The 26395-nt window shown below is 41.5% G+C and overlaps 1 protein-coding gene across 3 annotated transcripts; it reads right to left on the minus strand.

Moving 5' to 3' along the window:
* Positions 1-62: 62 nt before the first annotated feature.
* Positions 63-26279, minus strand: etv6 (ETS variant transcription factor 6). Of its 3 annotated transcripts, none has more exons than XM_034863493.1 (8): positions 25922-26279; positions 21365-21491; positions 7540-7704; positions 4453-4587; positions 1989-2594; positions 1308-1450; positions 478-578; positions 63-350 (listed from the first exon to the last, which is right to left on the minus strand). In XM_034863493.1, the coding sequence occupies exons 1-8, from the start codon at positions 25949-25951 to the stop codon at positions 248-250; spliced, it is 1410 nt and encodes a 469-aa protein (XP_034719384.1). In that variant the 5' UTR covers positions 25952-26279; the 3' UTR covers positions 63-247. The 3 variants fall into 3 exon arrangements, with proteins under 3 accessions (XP_034719384.1, XP_034719383.1, XP_034719386.1); XM_034863492.1 differs by having other exon boundaries at positions 21365-21494; XM_034863495.1 differs by lacking the exon at positions 21365-21491 and having other exon boundaries at positions 25922-26278.
* Positions 26280-26395: the final 116 nt, after the last annotated feature.

A 26395-nucleotide genomic window follows, 5' to 3' on the forward strand; every position in this document is an offset into this window, starting at 1 on the left:
GAGAACACACAGAAAGTCTTTTCCGCTCTGTCACAAAAGCTGATGCTGTTTTTTTTTTCTTCTTTTGACTTTAGGAAAATATCATCCTAAGGCAATCTTAAGAGAGATTTCATGTCTGTCTGTGTGGGACTGATACGAGCCAAACGTCCACGCGGTCCAGATTCAACGACCATTGTTCAGGCTGATTCTGAAAGGCATCGGCGGCTGTAGTAGTAAGTAGTTCATGGACTCTTTTACCGAGAGTTCCTCAGCATTCCTCTTTAATGTAGATTTGTTCATCTGTGTCGGACTCCAGGTGCTCCAGCCGGTCCGTCTGTCCGTTCATTATCTCATCGGGAGTTTTCATGAACCTGGTGAACGCCAGGGAGACGAGGAAACAAGTATGGTCACGTATTAAAACCTCCGTTATAGAATAGATTAAAACATTTTAAATATATCAAGAATAACGTGACCAAATTGATCTTTAAGTTGACATACCTGAATAGAAGTCTTTGGCCCGGCTCCTTCCTGATAATGTTCAGTTTGTAGTAGTGTCTCAGTGCTCGTGACATCTTCTCATACGTCATGTTGGTCCTGTTCTGTAAGAGGTAAAAGAACAAAAGTGTCAGTAATAATAATGACAATAATGTAGGGTTACTGATCTGCATATTCAGACGTCTGTGCCATTTAAAACTGCACTCACTGACAGTGTTTGGTCACATGGGGGCAGAAGAACTCCACACCAAGTTGAAAACCCACTGACATGAAATCCACAACCTCATTAAGGTGTTGTGGGAAACGTGTTGGCCAACAGTGGCCTTTTTAGACATCCAGCAGAGGGAGTCAGTGGGCTATAAAACCCAAACAATGAGCTAAAAGAGGCTTAGAAGAACACCTTTTATTTTACGGAGTAACTGAATCCATCTGTTAAGATGAAAAATACTGTAGAAATGACTGATGGATCTGGGACGTCCCTGCTCACGTAGCTAGGGCTGCAACTAATGATTATAGTCAATTATTCAGATTTTCACAATCAAAAAAATCGTGAAAAATATCAATCAGTGTTTTCCAACGCCCAACATGACGTCCTGAAATGTCTTTTTTTATCCACAACTGAAAAATATTCAGTTTACTGTCAACGTGGAGTAAATAAACTAGAAAATACATTTAAGAAGCTGGAATCGGAGAAAAATGCCAATGTCGACTGTTAAAAATAGCTGTTGATTAATTTCTAGTTGAATGGATTAAGGCAGTGTTTGCAGCTGTACACTGAGCCAGCTGCTGTCTCATCATGAACAACAGTGGCTGCACACAGAGTGTGTGTTTACCTTGTGATTGCCCCACAGCCTGGCCAGGCCGTTGGGGTCCATGATGCGGAAGATTTTGGTCTCGGTATCCTCCCAGCGGATGTAGTTCTCGTACCTGCTGTCTGACAGGAGCTGGTAGACGTAGTCCCACAGCAACCTGCAGTCTGCAAGGGGACGGCAGAGAAACACACATTGAGTTGCATGGGATGGATGGAATTTACTATTTTTTACCTTTTGCTTTTAAGAGAACGCCAAAGGGCCAGGATAAGTAAGGGTCTTGCTGTCACATTGGCCTCGTTCTGACTTAGTTTTAAAATCTGATGTGAGTGATCAGATCACAAGTGGATAGCTCTAGGTACAGGTGTTCCCACCTCGCAGTAGAATGTGTCTCCAAACAAATGGTCTGTCTGTGTGCCGACATAATGTCTATGGGGGGTGATGAAGACCCAACATTCTCCCGTTCTCACTGCTATAAGGATGTGGACACGTGGCTCAGACCACCTCCAAATGTAGTTTTAGTGATCTGATCTCAATGCGTCCTGAGAGTGTTTTCACCTGTACTTAATCCAATCACTCAGATCGGAGCTACATGCCAGGTGGAAACAGGGTAAATCACAAGTCAATGAGCAAAATGGTGTTAACAGGCAGACACTGAGAAAGATGGCATCGCATAAAAAAAGGTCTACAAAAGTGTGTTCTCACCTGCTATCCGTCCGATGGGCATTTGTTGCTCTTCTGGAGGAGACACAGGCATGATGACGTGGTTCCTGTAGAGCGCCTCCTCTTGCTGCTGCAGCAGCAGCTGCTGCTGCTGTTGCTGGGACACTGGTATCTGATGGGGGTGGCCGTGTGCTTTCCTCTCACGCCCGTTCTCGAGCGTGGCTTGAGACGGGGGCCCACCGCGGCTGTGCCTGAAGTCCATGGCGGCACCCTCGCCAGCACGGCTCGGGCTGAGGAGCAGCGGGTTCATGATGGCGCTGGGCATGAGCTGGATGACGCGAGGAGGGCCCAGCTCCTGGCCCCCGGGGCTGCCCGGGCACGGAGCTTCTCTGGGCGTGGCGCAGCGGCCGTTGGGTGCGGCGGGGGACACCGACAGAGGGTACATTTCTTCGGGCAGGTGGTGGTTGCTGTCGGGCAGCTGGGAGAAGGTCTGCAGGTGGTCTTCGTTGGCTGCGCGGGGGTGGTTTGGCCCCAGGGGGGATCGTCTGGTCTGGTTCAGGTGGGGGGAGCGGGAGCGGTGCCGCAGCTCGATGGTTGGTGGATGCTGGGGGGCTGGCTCCGTACCACGCGGGGCCCGCCGTACCGTTTCTGGGGTTACAAAAGATACAGTATGTGATAAATATCCAAAGCTAAGTTCCACACTTTTATATTAAGGGGACACACTACAGGAGAATAGGAGAAATATTTAAACTAACAGTAATCGCCATCAAATTTGATTATTTACACTAAGATCATTTTTTTGTCTTTTTTTTTAAATATTATGTTAAATATGCAAATTAGTCATTATCTTATCTTAAATATGCGCCTATTTACATACATTTCCAGAACAGAAAGCTGAAAAAGCCAGGTTAACAATGATTGTTTCATTTTTTTGACATAAGTTTTTACATCCCTCCATATATTAAAAAATTCTGTATTAAAAAAAAATCCATTTCGGACACGTTTTAGGTATTAAATGTTTGAATGATATCTGAACAAACCCAGAATCCAGACAGGAATGAAAGTAGAAGGTTTGGTGCATGGATGTGCTCCTGAAGTGGAGATTTCTGGCTTTAAGTATGACAACAAAACCTTTTTTTGATTGTAAATTCCATACATTTTGCAAGACACTACATTTGTACGGGTAAAACCTTCCCCAGCTGATTGCTTACATTAAGAGTTTAAATATGCAATCAGGGCATAATCTAATGCTGATTTCTTTTTTCTTTTTCTTTGCCCGTAGTGTCTCCCCTAAAAACAGACCTAAAACAGTTAGTCAGGCGGTTAGTTTTCAAGCCGAAAAGTAAACATTTTCAAACAAGACAATTTGTTGCTTTATTTTGTCTTGAATTATATTAAACTGAATATCTCTGGTTTTTTGTACTGTTCGTCAGACAAAAAAGCAATTGAAAGACGTCGCCCTCCGCTGTAGGAGATCATGATGGTTGTTTCTCACTCTTTTGTAACTCAAGCCTTTGGGTGTATTTCCCTTTCTGTCCAGGTGCTTTTTGCTGTTAGTTCCAGGCCTCTTGGTAGTCTGGCTTCACACAGAAAAGACCACTAGGTGTCACTAATATCCGGCTGTTAGGTTGTGTATGCTGATTACATTATTTTTGAGAGTTTCAGTAAAAGTTCTCTGGTTTGAGTCAGAAGTGGTTTGAATGTTTTACATTCACAAGCATTGGAAACAGCATCTACAAAGTGGAATTTAAAACCAGGAAGCAAACCTGCCATAAGCCACCAGAGCAGTTCGGTGTTGTTCTGTGTTTTTGTTTAAATAAAGCAGCATTTCCTTGTGGAGCAGGTTCCACTGCCATCATGTGAAGTTACTACTCCAACCCATCTGAATGTTGCTGTGTCACATTCCCTCAGATGCAAGCCAGGAAACACTCTCAGGTATTCCACCGAACATTATCATTACTTCCTTAAACGGCTGTGCTTCTGAAAAAGAGACTGACTTACCCCAACGTTCTATACGTACAGTAGTTCATAAATGACCAATTTATCAAACCTCAACTGTCATTACCTTAAACCCTCAGCTGCATTATCTTACCTCAGAAAAAAGTGATCTCACTTTTACAGTATGTGATATTTTAATGAAGTAAGTCTGTTTTACTCTAAATATCTACTTAGCTAAATTGCTAAAGATACTTAGCAAGAAGAAAATATTTGTCTTTTTAAATCAATTTTCGAAGTAGCAAGTTCTGGCTCAGAGTGCTAGAAGAAAAAGTGATATAATATAAGATGGATTGTAAAATTCCAAAACCCAGAAACGGTATGTGCTATTATAATGAAGTAAGCCTACATTATATAGATTTCTATAAAGTTAAGTAGCTAAATAGTGCATATGTTTTAGTTTTATAATTGGTGTAAATATTAAACTGATTGTAGATGCCTTTTGAAGTTGTATCTAACTCCAGAGCTGTAAATATATGTAATGTATGCATGTAAGAAGAAAAAAAAAAACCTTCAAGCTTCAGGTGCTGCACAGCGCTTTCAGGCAGCGAGTGGAAGGAGTTCCCAGGGAAGTAGGCGGACGGGTAAAACACATGGGGCTTCCTCTGCTTCAGGATGTGCTGCAGCAGCTCGTACAGGACGTCCCCTGCAGACATTCAAAAGCTCAGAGGTTAGCCATTGGTAGCATCTTACGCCTGCATAAAATAGGAAATTAGCATTGGCGTCAACCACGGAATCAGGTTCCCCTTCTTCTTCCCTTTGCTGTCCAGGCAGCAGGCAGCTTGAGCAATAATGGAAGAGTGTCTGAGGGGGCAGACATGACTGTTTCAGGACAGGGAGTCATGGCAACTCACGAATATGTCTTTCTACATCGGGCATACTGGCTAACACGAACTAGATGTTGACACAAGTAAATGGGCCGTAGCTCTATATGACCCTGGTATTCTCCTTTGAGTGCTTATACAGTAGTGTTGACACCAGCCACAAAGCCTGAGCAGGAAGTTCACTGAATGATTAACAGCTGTTTGTTATGCCTCAACACCGACGACAACGGCTCTTCTCCAAAACAATTACATGGTTAACAAATAACCCCACAGTGGTTGTGATTTTAACAGACTGCCATCACACATTACTTGACCGTTTTTTTGTTTTTTAAGGCTTACCATAACAAGGAAATGATTCTCATAAAGGAAGTAATGGTGAACACTTGCAAACAAACAAACACACACACACACACACCCTTTCAGTTCTCACTTTCTTGGCCTGTGGTGTTGAGTCGGAGAGTGGGGAAAACTCCTGTTTTCTGGTGCTTTAGAGTTTGCTTTGATTTTTGGATTTTAAATGCTCTTCACATTTTGTCTAAGATCTGCACACAAAAGAATGTTGTTGTTTTAATCATGATGAATCACAAATACTAGGAGGACAGCTTACAGTTATTCATGGCTGACATGTGAAACACCCTTTTGGCGTTATCTTTCTCCCGTTAAACATTTTAAAGTCTAAACATGCAGCTGTAGTGTAGCCCTACAAACTGCGTGGCTTATCGTAGGACGTGAAGTTAAGATATTCCAGGTCTTATTATTGATGGGAACTGCACAATTACAATCCCCAAAAGAAGGAAACAGACTCATCACAAGCCAAAATATTTGCTCTGTTCCCTAAAATAATTTTTCACTGTCACCGACAGGCGGGCCAAAACAGCTACCACTATTAAAATGTAATCAATCACTGTCAGCTTTATCTCTCCACACCCTGTGTCTTATGTTAAGATAAGAAAAATGTGATCAAAGATCGAGAGCTGCTGATGCGTGAAACCCTTTTACAGCAAAAATGATCTGTCACATTGCGGACGATTAAAGACAACTAATAAATCCTGCGATGATGAATCACATAAAAAAAAAAAAAAAGAATTCCCAGAACTCAATTTCTTAACAGGATGTGAAAATTCTGTTGAAATAGAAATACAGGCTTGACAACAGCTGTCAGCTGGGCCACATCTCTCTAGAACTCCAGATTACATGTAAATACCATGTAAAGGGGCACATCGGGCTCTCTGATTGGAGGAAATTTAGATTGAACTGAACAGAGCAACCTCACTTCCTGTTCAATTATACAGAGCATTCAAAATGTCTTATTTGAAGAATCAATGATTAAAGCAAATACATAAATATATATACTGACATAAATTAACACTTTAATTGTAAAATAAAATAAAAAACTTAAAGCTGAATACACGGATTTAAAAAATACATATATTCAAATAAATAAAACAAGTTTGCTGGTTTCCCCAAAAAATGAATTTCCCAAAAAAATGAATAAATGTCTAATTCATTGCTACATTTAAAAAAATCTAAAATGATTTTGCGGCCAGCTTACATCAGCAGCAGCATAAAGCTCAGTTTTATACGCCCCTGTTAATGTAATGTAATGAGAGCTGAATCTGTCCTGTGAGCAGTCATTGTTTTTCGTTTGGTTAGCTAATTGTAAAAGAATAAATGTAAAAGAATATATTATGTATTGATTTTCTGATTAATAAGCAACATTGATATGTATTTATAAGTATTCATGCTTTTGGTTCCGCTTTCATTTGTTTATTCTTTTCTTCATCAATTCCTGTTTTTCCTGTATTCATTGCAGCCTTGATTATGCATTCATTTTTAGTCCTCCATATAAATCCCACCCTTTTCTAATCTGAATTTACAAAGACCTGAAAGGACATGTCATTTCCTCCAGGCTGTCGGGGGTTCATCCTATGTTTTAATATTTCCCAACGCGGATCACTCCTTTCATCCCACTCTGATGACTGTCATCCTGACCCCCGCAGCGATGACGTCAGCCCTTACTGACCGTACTGAAACCTTTCATGGGAATGTAATCAGACATGGAATGCTGTTTAATTTCAAAACTGCAAAACCAAAACTCTGCAAAGAAAACGGTTTAGTTTTTGTCGCATTACTTTTATGCGCCTGGCTGTTAGTGTTGCCGGGGCAACAGTTGAGGTTGTTTTATACTTCCTGATCAACCGTCTCCTACTTCCTCCCCCAGCAGCTTCACTGTAACAGCTGCCTCCTTTCACTGCCGCCTTCCCTCCTCTGTAATTTATTGATTTTTAAATGCTGTAGCTTTTGCTGTAAACACATTGATTTTAAAGCCATATTGTCAAAGGTTTTCATGTACAAATAAACCAATATTGGTCTTACCCCATAAAGAGCAACAGCTGATGATGTTCCTTCAGTGTTTCACTCATCTGTGAGGACCCCAACATATTTTTCCAATTTAATTTAATGCTATCAGTCATTTAGTGACCTTTTTTTTTTACTGACTTTTTCCCTTTTAGAAAAGGAACTTCTGTATAATTGCACCAATTTTCCATGATTTCTCTGCAACTAGTCAGTGTTTCCGTGATCTGAGACAGCTCTGTCTTCCTAGTTGGTATATCCTGTTTTTCAGTTGGGGTCGTGCTCCAGTTAGACTAAAAGAACCATCTAATGAAAGTGACTCATTTGTAAAACCTTTGACTGATGAATCCACTTTTCCTAGTCTAGAATTCATCTCTAACATCCCCAAGAAATGGATGAAGAGGTGAAAAGAAGAGTACCGGAGTGGGGGGACCGGTAGCGGAAGTCCTCCTTGGTGAGCAGCAGCAGGGCTTTGCCGTTCATTTGGAAAGAGCCGCTGGTGATTGGCCGCAGGGCGAACTCCTTCTCGGCCCATCGCAGCCACTGGGCCACGTCCTCCCTGCTCCAAAAGACTGGCTGCAGACCTGGAGGTGGAAGGGTTAGGGGAGAAGGGGGAAGAGACGGGGTTCAGACTAGAGTTTTTGTAAAGAAGCAACATAGTGGTGGTAACGGGGAAGGGAAGGAAGGGAAGTAGGATGAGCTCGGTGGAGAAGAGGCAGAAGGAGAGGGGGTTGGGGGCGAGGAAGGAAGGAAAAAAGGAAGGCAGGAAGGAGGAGGGGTGAAGGGGAGGGAGATAAGGGGGGGGAGGAAGGAAGGAAGGAGGCAGAGGCAGTAAAAAGGATATTGAGGAAGTGGAGATAAAAGCCAAAAGGAGGGAGTGATTACGGGAACGGCAGCAGAGATAAAAAAAAAAAAAGATGGAGGAGACTGTCATAAAGGGAGAGGAGGTTAGAAGAATAAAAGATTAGAAAATGATAGGTTTAGGGGAAGAATACACTGACTCACAAGGATAAAATGGAGGTGGCAGGGATATGAAAAAGACATTTCATGTTATTTTATGTTATCAGTTCTGATCTGGGCTGCTCTTCTCTGAACTCCAGACGGACAGTTCATTAGTTTGTGTAGAAAGAGACAAGGACACATGGAGGGAAATAGAGCAGGGGAAACCGCAATGACACTATCTTTTTTTTTCCTTCCCTCGCACTCGCATGTTTCTTTCACTGCCGTGGGAACAGCAGTGTACAACATCTGCACTGTTGACCACCAACAAGCGAGCGGAGGCATCAGAGAGAGACTGTGAACATGGGAAAAATCTGAACACAATCTCAATTTCACCTTAGTGTCGTAAATTTTAGAAAACATTTCTCTGATCTGCTGTGAATGCAGAAATAACCTTAGTGGTGGAGCTAAAGTGCAGCATTTTTTTTCTTCTGCAGGGAGGTTGGCTAGCAGAAGGGCGACCTGGTCAAAATCTAATTAAAACCAAATGGTGGTTCCATTTTATTTCATTCATGTACAATATTGCAGTGCTAACTAGCTAGCTTACCTAGAGAGCAACACGATAAATGGCAAAGAAACCTGGTCAAATTCAGAATATAAACACAAGTAACGATTACATTATGTGTTATTAATCAATGACTTTTCAAGACTAATCAAGAAAGCTATGGTAGGTCTAACTTCCCCCTAGCAGCAACCAAAACAGCTCAAGCTAATGTGGAAGTGCATAGAATGCAGTTTCTCTCTAGGCCACCAAATGCATATGAAATGTTCTCAAACTCTGATATTCTTGATATTCTCTGAAATCACGAAATATATATTTAGTCTAACACAAACATTTTTTGACCCTTATTTATCCCGGTCAACATAAATACTGCCATCTCATTGTAAACTTTTTCACTCTGCGTAACCCAACGATATACAGCATGACTTTGACTCACCTCTTTCTCTCTTTCACATGCAAATCCACACACACACACACACACACACACACACACACACACAACCACAGACTTGCAACACTGTATGTGTATAGCTCGGATCTGAACATCTATGACACCCACATAGAGCATAACTACTCATTTCTTACATCTCCCTTATCGCCCGGCCCCAAACACTTCCTCCGGGAGTTGGACAGCTGTTATCTTTGGCCGCCAGTGTCACACAAGTAATATGAAACTTGGGCTCACTTTCAGGTCTCAGCTCCCCCAACCCGTCAAACTGAGGAATTTCTTACAGAGAGCAATCAATATAAAATGAAACCCTGTCTTGTTTGTCAGATTCCCATTTCGCCCCTTCCCTTCTCTTCCCCTATGTTCAGATAGTGGCACGGGCGCTGCCGATAAGCCCAGGAAGGCTGTGGTTATCCGAAGCACAGCTAACGGCCTGTCAAGCTCTGACCCTCAGCACGTCAGCAGACATCATAAGAAAGTGTCAGGGAATGGGATACAGAGGTTTCACAAGCACAAGAACTAGTTCTGGGCAGACAAGGAACTATATTTCTTCATTTTGCTTGGCTTCTTGGCCATAGTAATAATCATAGCTAGTCTAAGTTATCTCTTACCTGTTGTATCTTTGATATACTGTATGTAAAAATTATTATTCATACATGATTAAAGCAGTATAGGTACCTGTAGAACGCATTGAAAATAGTCCCAGAAAACCAGTGATTTGTAATTTGAACAGCTAAAATTAGTTTGTTCCCTTTTGTTACTTCTACAAGTGACGTTATAATGAGAATAGATCAAGGATGCACTGGAAAAGTGACTACATCATTGACTTTCTATCAATATTGAATTGAGTGGCCATCTGCACTGCATGTGCCAGCTGTACGTCAGTCTCTGGTGGCTGACTTGAGAGCAGCAAGGCCGGGACGGGCCGCAGCGTGGCCCGGGTCGCGAGGTCAAGGCTGCGGTATGTTCTCTCCAGAGCCCGGGAGAGGTGCTGCTCTGCCAAAACCCGGCGAGATCCGGTCTGCTGGCCTCAGCCATCTGCACAGAGCCCAAAGGAGGAAGCAACAAGGGGAGCAGATGGGAGGAGGAGGAAGAAGAAGGGGCCCAAACAAACGTGTCCCACAACTCACTTTGGCAGGAAGCAATCCAGCGTGGGCTCTGTTTCAGCACAGGAAACTTCCTGCGGTAAGGTTAGAGAGCGACGCCGGGAGGCTTATTAACAGACAGCAGGACAGAGACAAGAAGAGGAAGAGTGGAAACAGAAAGGAAAGACTGATGAGAGCAGCAACGCATAGTGTGTGAGGACGGGGAAAAATAAAGGCAGAGGAGAGCCAAACAAAGGTGCAAAAGGAGGAAGGGAATTCAAACAGGAAGGGAAACAGATCCACAGCCAGTCCTCAAGTGAAGTTCACAGTGTGGGACCTCACGCTCAGCCCTGGATTGTATTCTGGGATGTAACCGGTATATGAAGCGAGTGACGAGATTCTGCAACTTTTGCCTCTTGTTCGTACTCATCCATACAACTTACGAGTGCGGTGTTTGCTATATAGCAGATAGGAAGCAGGACTCAGAAGTGTCTCTAGATTTAACAAAAGAGAAATATAACTAAATGGATTTCATTCACGGGAGGAAGTGTGTCTTGAATGCCTAGGTGTTTACTGCAAAAAAAAAAAAAGGTACTGCCTTGGGAATCACATTGAATCTTTTCTACTTACATTTAGCCCTGTATCCATATACTAAGATAAATTGACTGAGGCAACAAACAACAAAAAGGCGCTAATTTTTCTCTTTCCATTGATGCGTGTCTTTGTCCTCCATGCTGACACTGCTCACTAGGCTGCCAAATCTATGACCGTTGTACATGGATCGTACTAACGCTGATCGTATCTGATTTCAGCTGTAGAAGTCAGTCAGATTGCGATTTTTCAGGCTCTTATTTTGTATCTCCCATTCTCGCAAACCTAGAAAGGAACTCATTCTAAAAAAAGATGGAAAACTTTCTGTTGCAGTGCAGCCAGTGAGACACAAACATCATTTGCTTACTTAGAGGTGGAAAGAAAAATGGATGGCATGGACAGGGAGTAAGAAGAGAAGAGAGAGAGAGCACCTTGGACTCTGTTCCTTCAACATATTCACAAACACTTCCCTAAGCTGATGAATTTCTCCTTTCTGCTTGTTTTCTGTCTGAAAATCTGTCACAGATTTGTTACAGGAAGAAAATCAATTTTGGTCTTCCTTGTCATCAGCCTTTGCCTTTGTCGAATGCATCTCAGATTTACAGGGTTCACAAGAGCAAATATGTGTGTTTTTCTGAGTATGTGTGTGTTTACATATAAAACCCTCAAGTATGACAGCAGCAGGATCCCAAGCCCTTGACTAAACCGTGGGCTCCTAATCCTCTCTGATGACACACAATTTTCACTCTGTGATTTCTAAGGCCCCCGCTTATGCACACCAACTCACATACACACACCGAGCGCACAAGTTGCCAAGGCAACTCATAAGCGCTTGGGATGAATGAAGGGAAGAGGAGGATGAGATCACTGGTATCTTGTTTCGTTGTTGCGGTACAGAAGCCCTCAACTTCCCCTCACAGCCAGTCGAGTTAATGAGGTCCGTCCTGCTGTGGAGCTTAGACGTCCCGTCCTGACTCAGTTTTGCTCTGCACGCCTATCTAAGGCTCACATTGCTGCCTATGTGTCTTTCCCCCAACTGCAACGACTACCTCTTGATGCTCTGACTGACAACAAATTGTATGTGTAACCCCCCACCATGTCCAATTTTAAAATGTCCATATATTTTCAAATATTGTGTTAACTGCTGTTTGCTGTGCTCAGCAAAGATGAACAGACATGGTTAATTTATTTGAGTCCGTTTCGGGAACTCATAATTTTGTCACAGCTCCATATGCTTGATATTGAGTTAGAGTATGCTGCTTTGTTGGCAAGTAACTTTAGGATCTACTCATCCACGTCTTCTAAATAAACAGTAGCTAATGTCTAAAAAGGAAAAATGGCAAATTAAAGTATAGATAGCTGGTAGTAGGTACGTTTTAAAAGGGATATCTTTGTATATTTAAATCCAGCTCTGTGTCATCTTTGTGTGGGCAGTGTGTTAAGATGAAGAGCAGCGTCATCCGACGCCTCTCTGCGGACCTCCGCTGCTCTGCTCCTCGGGGAGCTCCGAGCACTAGCGCCACAGATGGAAGCCATTCACGGTTCATCTAAACACACTGCTCACACTGCCATGACACAGAGCAAGGATCAGAACATAAAGTGTCATCCGAATTGTGTAAATATTGCCGTAACCCAGTTCAACCCCCTAGTTTTTCACCATTGCAATTGTAACTTTAAAGAAAAGAAGATATACTGTACACATTTTTATATTGTCAAGCCCTTATCTACAACCAAACAAACGGCTGTTTTAACTAGTTTCTAACCTGGTTGGTAGATTTGGCTATTAAGTTAGTTATTTGCTGATGACACTAATTTAATCTGTTCCGTGTCAAAATTGGAACAACTCTTGGATACAGTGGAAAATGAATTCAAAGGATGAAGAGCTGGGTTGACGCAAATAAACTAACACTGAAGTTAAGTAAAACCAAATTTATAATTTTTGACAATCGGGCAATACATTTACACAAAAAACTAATGACATTGCAATAGAAAAAGTAAAAGAACTTTATGTTGAAGCCACATATACATTATGTTATAATGGCCAAAATATCCAAATCAATTGCTTTACTGTATAAAAGCAAATACCTATTAAATCAACAATCATTGTACACTATATTTATCCTTCCAAAGAGAGCCTTAACAATTGTAAATAAAACCACTTATAGAGCACCAACTAATCCACTTTTCAGCAAACTAAAAGCACTGAAATTCAGAGATTTTGTTTAAAATTGCACAAATTATGTATAAAGAAAATAATCAACAGCTATCGGTTGTTTCAAATGAGAGCGCAAACCTCACTTTAAGAGGAACCTTTCTATTAAAAAGGAAACTTACGAGAACAAATGCTAAATATCACTGCATCCCAACCGAAGGAGTTAATTTATGGAACAGCTGCAGTGGAGAGATGTACAACAATGAGCAATTTTAAGAGACTATTTAAAATGAATATATTAAATGAATATGAAAGGGACTTGATGTTTTAGTATTGTATACTGAGTTCCTGTATACTGTTTCCTGGGCTTATAAACTAAGTCCAGTTTGGAGGGGATATTATTCAGTTTTAATTTATGTAATTTATTTGAATCACAATTTTGGAAGAATATGCTGAAATTTACATTTGTCCTTATCTGTTATTTTAATTTTGTGTGTGTGTGTGTGTGTGGGGGGGGGGGGGTGTGGGGGGTGTGTATTTTTTTTCAGTAGCACTGGTTGCTGAATAAGAAAAGACAAAAGTAAAGTCTACACGTGAGTACCAAGATCTGTTCCAGGAAAATCTCAATTTAGAATAGAAATCATGAGGATTTAAGAAAATAACAAAAAATGTATTGAAAGAAATTAGTGTTAATTGAAGTTCTATTTCCTATTGTTACTTTGTAGCATAACAAGTAAGATTTACCACAGATCATGTATTTTCATTTCCAAATAGCTGTAGTGTTCAGACTTTCTAGTGCGTCACACACTTGCGAGCATTTCCTTTTCTCTTTATTAGTAAAACTGAAACAAAACTGCAAATATTGTGTAATTTGGGTCATGGTGAAATCTCAGTCTCAAATATTGTTTACTGTCAACATGAATTTCAACAGTTTAAATATACACTAAGAGACAACTGATGCACATAAAAATCTAAGAGTATTTCAGCTTAGCCTGACCTGAATTAAGCATAAATAAATGCAGTGCTGCATCAGTAAGGCTGGGACTTTGCTCTCCAAACCCAAAGCTCTTTAGTCACTCAGTTCTTTGGTAAATGTTTGCCTATTCTCTCAAAGCACAGATAGGCGGATATTGGTCTTGCTATCTCAATGAAGAAAAGTTTTTTTTCTCCAGACAGGAGGAGGAGGAAGGAGGAAGGAGGGGAAGGGCTGACCATGACCTGACACCCTGACTCAGGAATATGTGGTATGAGAGCTACACATTTCCACAGTTAATGCTCCCACTATTCATCTCCCATCTCTTTGTGTGTCTCTCCTGACATTGATTCTCTGTCAGGTGGGTGCGGCAGTGGAAAATCCACCTCCACACACACTTTTACTTTTCAGTCAAAAGAAATCCCCCTCCCCTTCTATCATATTCATCCTATGCTTCCTCCACCGGCATGCACATGCCTATCTCCCGTCTAGCAAATCTGGACTTCATCCAGTCAAAACAAACGTAAAACGGAACATCAATCACGCGGAACTTTTATGGCCAGGAAGTAGCGCGACCTGTTTTTTGATAGCTTGTCGTTGAGCACAGGAGCAAGCTGGCTCTTGTAGGTTAGTTCCTGAATCCAGCGTCAACTGCCACTCTTCCTTTTGTTCAGGAGCCAGTTTTTTTCTCTCCCTTTTTTTTTTTTTTTTTTAAATACACAAGCTTCAAAGACATTTGTTCACTAAATCAAAAGGCCCCTACATGTCTCTCACTCACACACACACACACACACACACACACACACACTCTTTTTTTTTTTTTTTCTTTTCATGTGGAGAAAGTGAAGTCAGCATTTTGTGCAGTGTAACACTTTGGTGATTGCTTCTACTGCAAAGCTTTCACGGCAGTGTTTCACAACCTTTTTGTCTGAAACAATGTCTACTTGTGGACTCTCATCTTGTGCTGCGACCTGTGAGTAGTTCAACCAAACCACTCAATTTTATTATGATTTTCAGAAGTGAACCTATATGTGAACAATACAGCCACTCTTTTCTCTTACTGACCGTTCTCTTTTCATTTAGCTTTCTTGACCTTTCCCCACATTGAGAACCATTGGGCACTGATTCATGCCATTTATTTCCACATGTTTTTACATAGTAGAGCTAAAGAAGTTTCAATGAAGATTCAAGTGGAAAGTATTTCCTCATATTGGAATTGTGTCACCATCTTTATTGGCAATTTTGGGGGGTTTCAACACTGCATTTCCCAGAATCGCCGGTTAATTAAAGTCAAGTAGACTAGAATCTAGTTACTAGTTACAGGAGTTCTATACAATATGTGGACACAGATGTGTAGTCTCTATTCTGTCCTTGTTAACTGTAAAGTATCACTTAAGTAATCTCGTCATGGGCTTGGAAACTTCAAATTCATGACAGAAAGACATTGGAAAAATATAATGGGGATATGCACTACAAATTGCAAACAACCTTTTTTGTTTGCACACTACATACAGATTCTAAGTCAGAAGTCTGCAAAAAAACTCAAAAACAGAAATAGCTCCATCCCTCATTGGAGAAATTAGATGTTTACACTCCGTTGTTGTGAACCGGCCACCCTCCGGTTCCCATGTCAAGTACCCACGGACTGAGCTACTGCTGCAAAAAGTCAATATGCACACTAAGAAGTACTTGGTTTACTGTCCCACAATGGAATGGTGCTTTAAGTATATTTAGAAACTATATGCAGCTGCAAACCTGTTCAATAAAAGGAAACCAGTGGGGAAACCACTTACAAAAAATCTTTTAATCATTTTTTTTTCTTTTGAGCCAATTGTTGAAATTTATCCTTTTCCTTAGAATCTATATTTTAAAAAAAAAATGTAATCCATGATTTGCCTATATATTTTCTGTTTATGCGGTACCGCGGACACTGACTACATCATAGCAAAACAGACCAAAAGCAGAAAATGCAAAAAATGTTATGTTCTTTACAAATGAAATAAATGTTTGACTGACTGACATGTGATGTGCATTATTTTTAGAAAACAATTAGTTTTTAGAAATCCCTCACGATATGTTGTCTTTAGACATATCCTTATATATTTAACTTTTGATTTCGTTAAAGAAGCTCAACACAACTATCTGTATTTCTCAGTATGGCTAGCTTTACAAAATGGTGTAGTCCGGCGACTTTAGCGCAGCAGCTCGAGTGATGTGTTTTACGTCATCGTTGAGGAAGGACAACAGCAGCGTTTAGCTTTGGAGACGAAAAGGACAACAATTACAAGATAATTACCTCTTGTCAAGAGTTTGTTTTTTATTCGTCCATATACTCCTTGATTTGACGGGTTAAACACTGCTAGCAAGTGTGTGGAAGACGGGTGGAGGTAGTGCGTGATCACCGAAGGCTTGTGTCATGTGGATGCGCCAACAGTGTTGTTATTACTTAGAATTCCTCATGGGCGAGACAGAAACTACAGAACTATCCATTTCCATTGTGAAAAAAGTCCCTGGTACCTGCTAACAGGTATTTTATTTAGTACCACCTCCGTTGAGGTTCCAAGCGAGCTGAGACGATTCCAAAAGGTGATGTGTTAACCTGCAGACTACTGGTTGGTCGGCGTGAATCGTCACTATTCACTGCGTCATCATTGCTAGCAACAGAGGGGGGGGGGGGGGGGGGGGGGGGGGTCCTGAACAAACCCACCGTGTTTAAATAGCCAAACTTGCTGTTTGCCAGAAGACACATTTAGTTTCAAAAGAAGCTGGAGCCAGCAAAACAAATACCGCTGGCTATTGCCGAGAATCAAAAACACACCTTTGACGTTCGGTGTGTGTGTGTGTCGCGTTAGGTCACGAAAGTTCCCTGCAGTGTTATGACGACCAGCCACGCTCGCCTCACGTGGGAATCTGCAATTAAAAATGTAGGAAAGCGCACCGAGTAGAGCTGGTACTAGCAGTGGTACGTAATGAAAGTGAGGTATTAAATATCCGCAATGCCCCTTTTAAAATAGTGTTTTCTGCTGGTTGATGGAGTCGTTGATTCCATTAACTGGATTTTTATCAAGAGGAAGATGATTTGTGCCTTTTGACTTTTTCTATTAAAACCTGAAATCAACACGCTGTCCGTCAGTGATACAAGTGTGTGTTGACTGTGACGTTCAGAGTAAAGAACCCCCCCCCCCCCCCCCCCCCCCCCCCCCCCCCCCCCCCCCGTCAGAAACGCCATGTGGAGTGTGTCGTTAACAGGAAGAGAAGGGGGGGGTGCTCAGCTCACTTGCTGGCATGTGAGAAGTTTCCCTTTCAAAAGAGAGCGAGTTCAAACATACACACACACAAACACACACATACACACCAACAACAACAACATTTATTCAGGAAGTGCTGTCTGCCCACTCAGGAAATTCCTGAGGACAAGGGCTGCTTCCAGGGGCAGGAAATTTCCCCTCAGAAAGACCAAACACACACACACACAAACAAAATGTTAAAAAAACACACATTCTTTATATCACCAATTCCCCACACAGTAAAAAGGGTAATATACCACAAGGAGAGAGACCAAAGGAAAGTGGGGGGGAGGTTGCAGTCATGTACGGACACACACACACACACACACACACACACACACACCCCTCCACCCACCCACCCCCCGGCATGGCAAGCTTTGCACAAAGACACAAGATTCACTCACACATCCACCCACTCGCACAAGCATGCATAGTACAAACCCAGCTGTGAGAGAGAGAGAGAGCACACACACACACACACACACCCCCGGGAAACCAGCCAGTCTTGTTTCCATGGACATGGATTTTTTTTTTTTTTTTTTTTTTTTTTAAATCATCCATAGATATTACATGCATGTTTATTGTAAGAGAAGAATACAGCATCTCCTTGTGTTTTAGACCTTTAAATAATTCAGTATTTCCCACTGACTAGCTCTAAGTTGCGTCATCCTCCAAGTACGTGGGAGTCACTGTCGAGCAACGATGCCTGGTTTGCGATTGAATTAAATCTCGACAAATCGACGTCAGCACTGCTTTTTGTGAAATCCCTCCCGGGCCTTTTAGTATTTGTCTCACTTTTGACACAAACAGACAAAACATCATGAGTGCTTGATAGCACTCCTCCGTTTGCTGGTTAAAGCTGTACATGTGTCTACTCGCCGGCTAACACTGCTGGATGATTCTTCTAATGACTTGTTTAGTGGGGATTAAAAAATTTCCTTTTTACCAATTGTGTAATTCAAGTGTCCTAGTGTGACTGTCTATTTCCTCAAATTTCCTTTTATATAGTTGGTGACGCATGCTTAAAAAAACTGTAGCAAAACTAAATGATAAAAAATACTTTAAGTTTTGTAAAGAAATAATTCAACATTTTGGGAAACATGCAACTTGAACCAGTTTGTGTTTCTTAGTTTTATATACTTGTGATTGTTGCAGTTTGTCGGTGGAATCTTAACGGCTAAATGCACTTATTGTACGTCGCTTTGTATGGGCATGTTGATTAGTAAGCTTTAAAGGTGCTAATAGGCTGATTTTATCTGTGGACTGAGCAGTTTCCCTTTGTTTCCAGCCTCTGGCTTAAGCTAAGCTAACTGGCGCTAGCTGTAGCATTATGTTGAAGAGATAAATATGAGTGCAGTATTGATGTTCTCATCTAACGCTTGGCAAGAAAGCCAATAAGCAAATTTCCAAAATGGCAAACTGTTCATTTCAAGCTTTAGAGTTTAAAAAAATATAGTTAGCGCATGCTCCAATAAAACCCCATGGGTTTGATTATGACTGCTTTCTGATCAGATCCAATGAATGGAAAGAAGAAAATTATTGACAATTCTGTGCTTCACAGAACATACAGAAGGCAAAATAGAAAGAACAATATGAAAAACCTGCTAAAATGCAAAAGATGTCACACACTAAAATTGAAGCAAAGGATCTGAACTCAAACTGGAAGCAAGTTAATTAAAAAGATATTTTAAGGAGTGATAAGAAAATGTTTTCCTAGGGTTAGGGTTGGATGTCTGTCTGAAAAGGGGTTCAAATCGAGCCTTGTAGCATTCTTTAGTGTGAGGAGCAGGCTGCAACTCTCCCCGATCTAATCCACTTCCTCCCCAGGAAATGGAGAAGGCGGATTTCTGCCCACACTGCAATTTCCTCCCTCATTCTTTTTCTTTCTGTCTTTTTTTTTTCTTCTTCACCATCTCCTCCTGCTTTCTTACTCCCATCTCCCCCCTCAGGACATAACTCTCTCTGAGTGTGGGGGTTAATGGATGGCTTGTTTCCCAGCACGTGTGTTTAGATAGGCAGGAGGAGAAAGGACAAGCGGAGGTGAGAGGAGAAATAAAAGTGACATTTCCCCGAGCAGATGTGCGAGAGCCACGTCTATGTGAGGAGTTTGAAACCTGATAAACACAGAGTAGGACTTCCACATGTCTGCGGATACGAACTGACCCATCAGTTTACTCGACAGGAAACTCAACGCGGACCTGTTGAGCGTTCTTCCTTTTTCTGCAACAATGTAAAAGAGGAAGTGGGCTGAGGGAGTTTCCTGTGTGTCTCATCCAGCCGCCCAGTCAACCGCTTCCACAAAAGCCATGAACTTCACACTTGATAAAAACATAAACTGGTTAAATATTGACAGACGGGTGGACAAAGCAGCTCAGGGTTACTCTTTGAACATCGGGCTTATCTCTTGGCACAGCTCCCGCCCCGCCTGCTCTATGATTGGTTAAGCAGCAGTGGGCCAACACGAACCCAACGTATCGCTGTTGATTTGTTAAAATATGAAAACCTCATTTCAATAGAGTTTTCCTTCACTGCCTCACCTGCAGACTGTTTGCTTCTCACTTTGTATTCTCTCGTAGTTCAATTAATACCGGAAGTTCAGTTAGTAGTGTCACACCGGACCTACAAGTAGTTTTCCTTGGTCTGAAGTAAAGTAAATAAATTGTCCTTTATTCAAAGTATCATATCATATCAGTGCTTCTTAAAAAAAGCCACATGATGTACAAGCTTTTTTTCTCATCAAAAGTACAGCAACTTTACGCTTTAGCTAATCACACTCGTTAAAGCTACCGGCTACAGCCTACCAATCAAACAATCCCTAATTATTAAAAGGTGCCTTGTCTAGTTGTTTTTTTCTGAAAGAAATATTCATGTCCTGAATGCATAGACTTCCTTATAAAATATTTGTGAAACCATTTTTTTTTTAAATCCTGCATTGTTGAAATTTCGGCGAATTTGTTGGAAAAGGCTAAAGATATGGTAACAATAAGACGAGTAGAAAACCGCTAACTGACTCAGTGATGTCTGTTTACAACAATGTCTACCTACGGTTCGCTAAACTGAGCTAATATTGACTGGTCATACTGGTCCAAGGAAGGTTGTATCAGCAAAACGTTGGATTATGAATTTCACTTTTCCTATTTCTTCTTTCAGAAGTTACATTCTCGTTTTAGTAGTTATTGCTTCAATTCAATCTCAACAACCTGCCCAGTTGTAGGAAACGCTTCAAACCTGATTTAATTCCATAATGGTGAACATTTTCTATTCGTAGTGCAGTTGCGAGCAAGGACTAATTCACCTTGCTCATGCGTTTGAGGAGGCTCAAGGACGCCTCTGATTCCCTGCTCGGATGAAATACATACAGTAAGTGTCTTGTGTACTGTGTACATTGTAATGGGTTTAATGAAAAAATGATCCTAGAAGAACAAAACATGCAGAAATAGATGAACTGAAGCATCAGTGCAGGCATTATTCTGATCTGCTTGGCTTTCCAACTCTGCTAGCTGCATCCATTTCCTACACTTAAGATGTGATGGGAGAGTTTTCTAAATGGTTGGGACTACATTCTTTATCCTACTAAGATTTGCAGGGGTCTTGGTCCCCTTATCCCAGCCCCCTACTTCTTCAACCCTTTGGCTTTCCTATCACTTTGTCACTTCTATTATTCTACTGCTGTGTAGCTGTTGGTTATTCCAGTGCAGTAGGTCTGTCAGTTATGGTCCAGTGGAAGTGTGTACAGTTCAGGTATCTGACCCCGGATCTGCTTCAACACCTCCCAGCTGAGAGGTCCAACATGACTGGACCGACACTCATGCGGTGATAATGAGGTGTGTTTGGTTGTTGTCATAATGGGATGTGATAGGTTTTAACTATTAAAGTGATATTACACAACATGTTCATGCATTCATGTTGCCTGATAGCACTGGCTATATATTTAGTTTGCTGTTCTAAACTCTCCTATAATCACTTGCAGTGGCGCTCAAACTGGATCCAAAGAAAAGATGTCACAGTCCCGCCCACACAGTTTGATTGACTGGTGATTTCTAGAATGAGACATCCAAAAGTCTGACTTCTCAGATTACCACTTCAGCCAAAGAAACATTTACAATGCAATATTCTAAAAACCCTGACAAAGATAAATTTGACCTTTTCAAATGGCCGTGACATGCGCGTGTGTGTGTGTGTGTGTGAGAGAGAGAGAGAGACTCACGCAGGTGCGCAGGCAGCCTGGCTGGCTCGTCCTCCATTCGGCTGGCTGGCCTCGCGGCGGGAGCATGGACGGGGGAGGAAGTGGAGTTTGGCAGCGGGTTCGCGGAAGGACTGAAAGAGCTCCTCTCCTGCTATGAATAGACACAGAGACACAAAGCATGGCTCACAAAGATCCACGGCGCACCGGCCCTGAACCCAAACAGCCCCACGCCTCACTGTGCACCCAAACATCGGCTAGCCATGGTCTCATCTCTGCAGACAGGGGAGTATGTGCTTCTAATAAAATGGCATGCACACATTTGGGTGATGCACATATCCAGAACACCACACACGCCTTAGAACGTGTGTTGCTTTGCAGTGCAGTCAAATCCTAAACAAACCAATGCTCTGTTGTCAAGATGGCGATCTCAGCCTCTTCAAGATGCACTAGTGGTTTCCTCACCAAGCGTTTGCTCTATAAAACGTCTGAAAGTAGTAAAACATTCCCATCACAATTTCCAAGCGCTCGGGGACCTGCAGATGTTTGACCGCTTTTGCTCAATAAATGAAGCATTTCATATATAATCCAATTTTTTTGGATGACGTTTTGGCGATTGACTAATCAATAAAGCCACTAATCCTGGGATACTCAGCTTGCTTTGCCCGGTGGACGCTTTAGCTAAATGTTTGTGTTAATAAACAAACAATAACAAAAATAATCAGATCAAATAATCATAAAAAGATAAGCTAAAAACATCTTTGAAATTCTTCATTTTCAAATATAACTGATGCCAGGTGTACCCAGGGGAGTTTCTAGGATTTGAGGACATTTAGGGCTTAGGATCCACTTCTGGCACTTGTGTTTTTTACAAACAAGCTCTATTTTGATGCTTTTTATGCATTCTTGCACCTTATTTATACGCCAAGTAAAAAAATGTATCCGTGTGAAGTCATTTATTTTCATTGGGGATTAGAAAAGGGTCTGCGGGCTGCCCCCACACCCTTTTGGGTGTGTTGAGAACCGCTGTATTAACCATTTCAGCACCTTCTTTGCAGGCAGCAAAGACATTCGGTCACGGTCTACATTTTTGCTTGATAAACCATAATTTCATCATTACTTACATTAAAATTTGAGTCTATTCATTAATTGACTAACAGATCGGGCACAATTAGACATTTGATCAATTAGTTGATTGACAGTAAAGTATTTGGCAGCTATTTTGCAAACCACTTTGTAGTTTATTTTTCAAGCAATAATGTTTAACATTTGCTAGTTCCGACTTCTCAAATGTGAGAATTTGCCACTTTGTCTTATATTAACATTAATCTGAAGATTAATGAAGTGTATTGGACTGTTTGTCGGACAAAAAAAACTATTCTATGATGTTACTTTCATGGGCCTCTCGCACCATTTCCTGACGTTTTATAGCCTAAAGAATTAATTGATACATTTAGAAAATAATCAGCAGATGATTGCAGCCCTAGAATAAACCTACAAATGAATGAAAATAATCCTTGTGGATTCCTGATCAATAGTCAATTGTAATTACAATCTGGGTCCTTTTTAATCTTGTCATGACAAACTGTTCCTTTCAAATACCAGGATAATTTGACCTTTACAGCAAATATTTTAGGTTGTTTGTTCAGGATGGTAAGTAACCTGTATATATGTATTTTGGTGATCCCTTTCAAAAATGAGGACACATGCAGAGCTCTTTCCTTACAGAGTATGTACAGGCCAGATGTGGTAGCAACAACAAGGACGACTAATTATTGAACTATTTATTCCAGTTTTTCCAATTTACTTTCCCACAGAAACTCCTGTCACATCTCCAGGAACATGTACACCCATCCATGTCTGAACTGAGAATATTAAAGTGAGTATTTGGATGTTTTGATGAACATAATCCCCCTACTGAGAAGTCTTTGTGTGAAATCAGATCAGGTTTTTTAATTATTGATCAATTGTTCAAGTCACTTATCCCCCCCAAAAATAGCCAAACATGTCCTGAATTCAGCTTCCCAAATATGAACACTTACTGCATATCTCTGTTTTATATGATTCAAAATGAGACCTCATTAGGTTTTGGACTGTCTGTCTGAGAAAACCAGAAATTTTAATAATGTATGTCACTTTGTGGTCTGGGACATTGTCACAGGCATTTTCATTATATTTAGACCACTGTATGAAACTAAACAAATAATAAAAGATCCCAAAAAACAATCAGCATATTTTTCGATAATGAGAACAATTGTTAGTTACAGCCTTCTCCGGGATACTTAGATTTTAGACACTCATACTCTGCCACTGTACACTTATTAAATCTAGGTTAAGGTATGAGGTTTTCCAGTTTGCAGTCGTTCATTTTCTGAGACTGGTTTCCTTTCCTGCAAATAAGGGCAGAGCATGAAGCCACTTTAGTTTCTTGAGGAAATGAAGCTCAATTTTTGTGTGTGCTGTTTCTCCCTTCAGTTTCAGCCTGCTGTCAGCACCCAGCCACTGTGAGACCTGCACACCCACTCTATGCACCAGGAATTTCCTGTGGAAGCCAGGCTATCATCTTTTAGTCTTCTATTTCCTCTTCTCAAAGGCTAAGGCTTCTCTTCCATCCATTTATTAAAAAAGTATGTTGTAGAGAAAAAGGTCAGGTTAATGAAAAGACAACCGGGGGACAAGTTAGGACAACGCTTAACGTTATAGAGACGCTGCAGAAAAGGCCCAGTGATTTGTGACAGAACTGGGCTGCAGTGTAAAGGTGAAGGAGAGTCCTGTCTGACAGCGGCTGTGGTGGAAAAGTTCTCAGAGTGGTGTGCTGATCGTTCTCCAATAAGCAACTGCAATCGTGGAGTGACATCAGACTCAGCAATGAGAATCCATCCCATACAAACAAACCATATTGCACTGGTATTGAACAGCTTACATAGAGGCAGACCTCAGCTTCCCCAATAATATTTCTATAATGGTCCTATTAGGGCTGCAACTAGTCTATATCATTGATGTTCCACTTCGTTGCCGCTGGATTTCACTCATTTTGGCCAGATATCCGTTGCCCCGGGGGATCAATGAGGACTATGGTTATCTGCTCCTCAGATCTTAGCAGGGTAAATCCAGAAAACAGGCTAGACTACCTGTCTGAGTTTTCTTTAAAACTTTTAAAGATACAGACGTTCCATCAAAACAAGTTCCTTCCGAGCCTATTTTGCAGCGGCACCGCAGCTTTTCTCCAAGACGATTGTGATTGGTTTAGAGAAATGCCATTAATCCAGAGCATGTTTCGCTCCCATCCCAGAATGCTTTGTAAAGTAGCCAGACCCTCCTCCAGCACGCTTTGGAGGAGGGTCTGGCAAAGCTAGACTAGGCTGCAACTAATGATTGTGTCAACAATTAACCGTAAAAATAGGGCAAAAAAATGTCCCCTGTGTTGTCAAACAAACAGTCCAAACCACAAAGGTATACACCCAATCTTCACATTTGACAAGCCAGAACCAGGGAAAATTAGCCTTTTTTTGCTTAACAGCGCAACGGAAACAATGAATCGATAATGAAAATGAATTGTTCAGCTCTAGTTCCACAGGGCCTGGAGAGAGCAAGTCTGTGCTGATCTTCACCGACTCAATTCTCTCACAATCTTCCTCCTCCTAGGGCTGCAACTACAGATTGTTTTCCTTACTCATTAATGAATGATTACTTAGATTACAACATGTCAAACACAATGACACAAGTGCAGTGTCTGCAGCCAAAAAAAAATCAAAATATCACTATGATCTATTTTTTTTGAAGCAAGGCAGCAACTAATAACGAGGTTGTTTATAGATTAAATCGGTTGACCGTTTATTTTCAATTAACCAATTAGTCGGTTAGTTTATAACATAAAATAGTGAAAAATTAATGTCCCAGATTATCTGCAGCCCAAAACCCCAAACACACTGGTTAAAAATGTTAAACAAAATCAGCAAATCGTACCATCGTAGGACGATTTATGCTCAATAATAGACAATTATTTGATTATTTTGAAGTTGGACATTCATTGTCTGTCCATCCTATACAGCAGTGCCAGTTCTAAACTTTCTTTTATATTGTTACAGAGTGCAGTAGGCTATAGTCTACTGAGTGTGCCAATGGCAGTAGGCTACTCCTATTCTATTACAGTATTCCTTATGTGTAGTGGTGTGGCCTATCCAACCGTGAGTTCTAACAGCTCTTTTTCTATCACTGATAATCCTCTTAAACGCTTTCACTGTCGCTTCCGTCACTATTCGCGTTTTATAAACGTGTACATGTTCACCCCCAGTTCACTTTTTGAGGCGGTAAATGAAACGTTTTAGCGTGAGCCACGGACAGTCACGACTTCTTCTCATGAGCAGAGTGGAGGCGAACTCGAAGCGTGCAGCCGCGAGCAACAGATGACTAGCAAAACAAACGCGCCTCATCCGAATGGCGCTACGGCTCGCGAGCTACACGTCCGTTCGAGGGGATATGCTACACTGGAAATCCCTGCAGCGAGGACCACGGGCTCGTTATGAGGGATTCAAACATGTAAGGGAAAGTGTCAACGGGAGACAAAGAGGACTGTGTTACCTTGTTCGCAGCGGAGGAGGATTCAGACATTATCTTCCGTCAACTTCTCCCCTTTCTCCTTCCACTTTTCCGCTGTGTCCTCTTCTTTATCTCCTCGTTACATACACAGCAGGAGCAGAAGCGGCAGTCCGACTGCTCGGTTTGTTGTTGTGGGAGAAGTTGCTTTTTTCATATAGCCTGCTTTTTCTTTTCTTTTTCCGTTTATCTGCTGGTCGGCTCCATAGCGCGGACATAAAACTTCTTTTGTCTGCGTGTGTTTTCCCTTCATATGTCGGCAGCGTGCTGGTTAATAATCCCTTCCTGGAAGAGCAAGTCTCTCTCTCTCTCTCTCTCTCTCTCTCTCTCTCTCTCTCTCTCTCTCTCTCTCTGCCCCTTTCTTTCTCTCGCTCGCGCTCTCTCTCCCTTTTACTCACACACACACTCGCGTTCTCTCTCTCTCTCTCTCTCGCTCTCTCATTGATCTAGATGTGTGTA

The sequence above is a fragment of the Etheostoma cragini genome, chromosome 23, assembly GCF_013103735.1.
Source record: "Etheostoma cragini isolate CJK2018 chromosome 23, CSU_Ecrag_1.0, whole genome shotgun sequence".
Lineage (NCBI taxonomy): Eukaryota > Metazoa > Chordata > Actinopteri > Perciformes > Percidae > Etheostoma > Etheostoma cragini.

Excerpts from the sequence above, each read along its gene's own strand:
- etv6 (XM_034863492.1), bottom strand. The coding sequence starts at position 25,951 with ATGTCTGAATCCTCCTCCGCTGCGAACAAG. Across the intron at positions 21,495-25,921 it reads CCTCCTCCGCTGCGAACAAG|CAGGAGAGGAGCTCTTTCAG; the intron begins GTAACACAGTCC and ends GTCTATTCATAG. Across the intron at positions 351-477 it reads GGCCAAAGACTTCTATTCAG|GTTCATGAAAACTCCCGATG; the intron begins GTATGTCAACTT and ends GGCGTTCACCAG.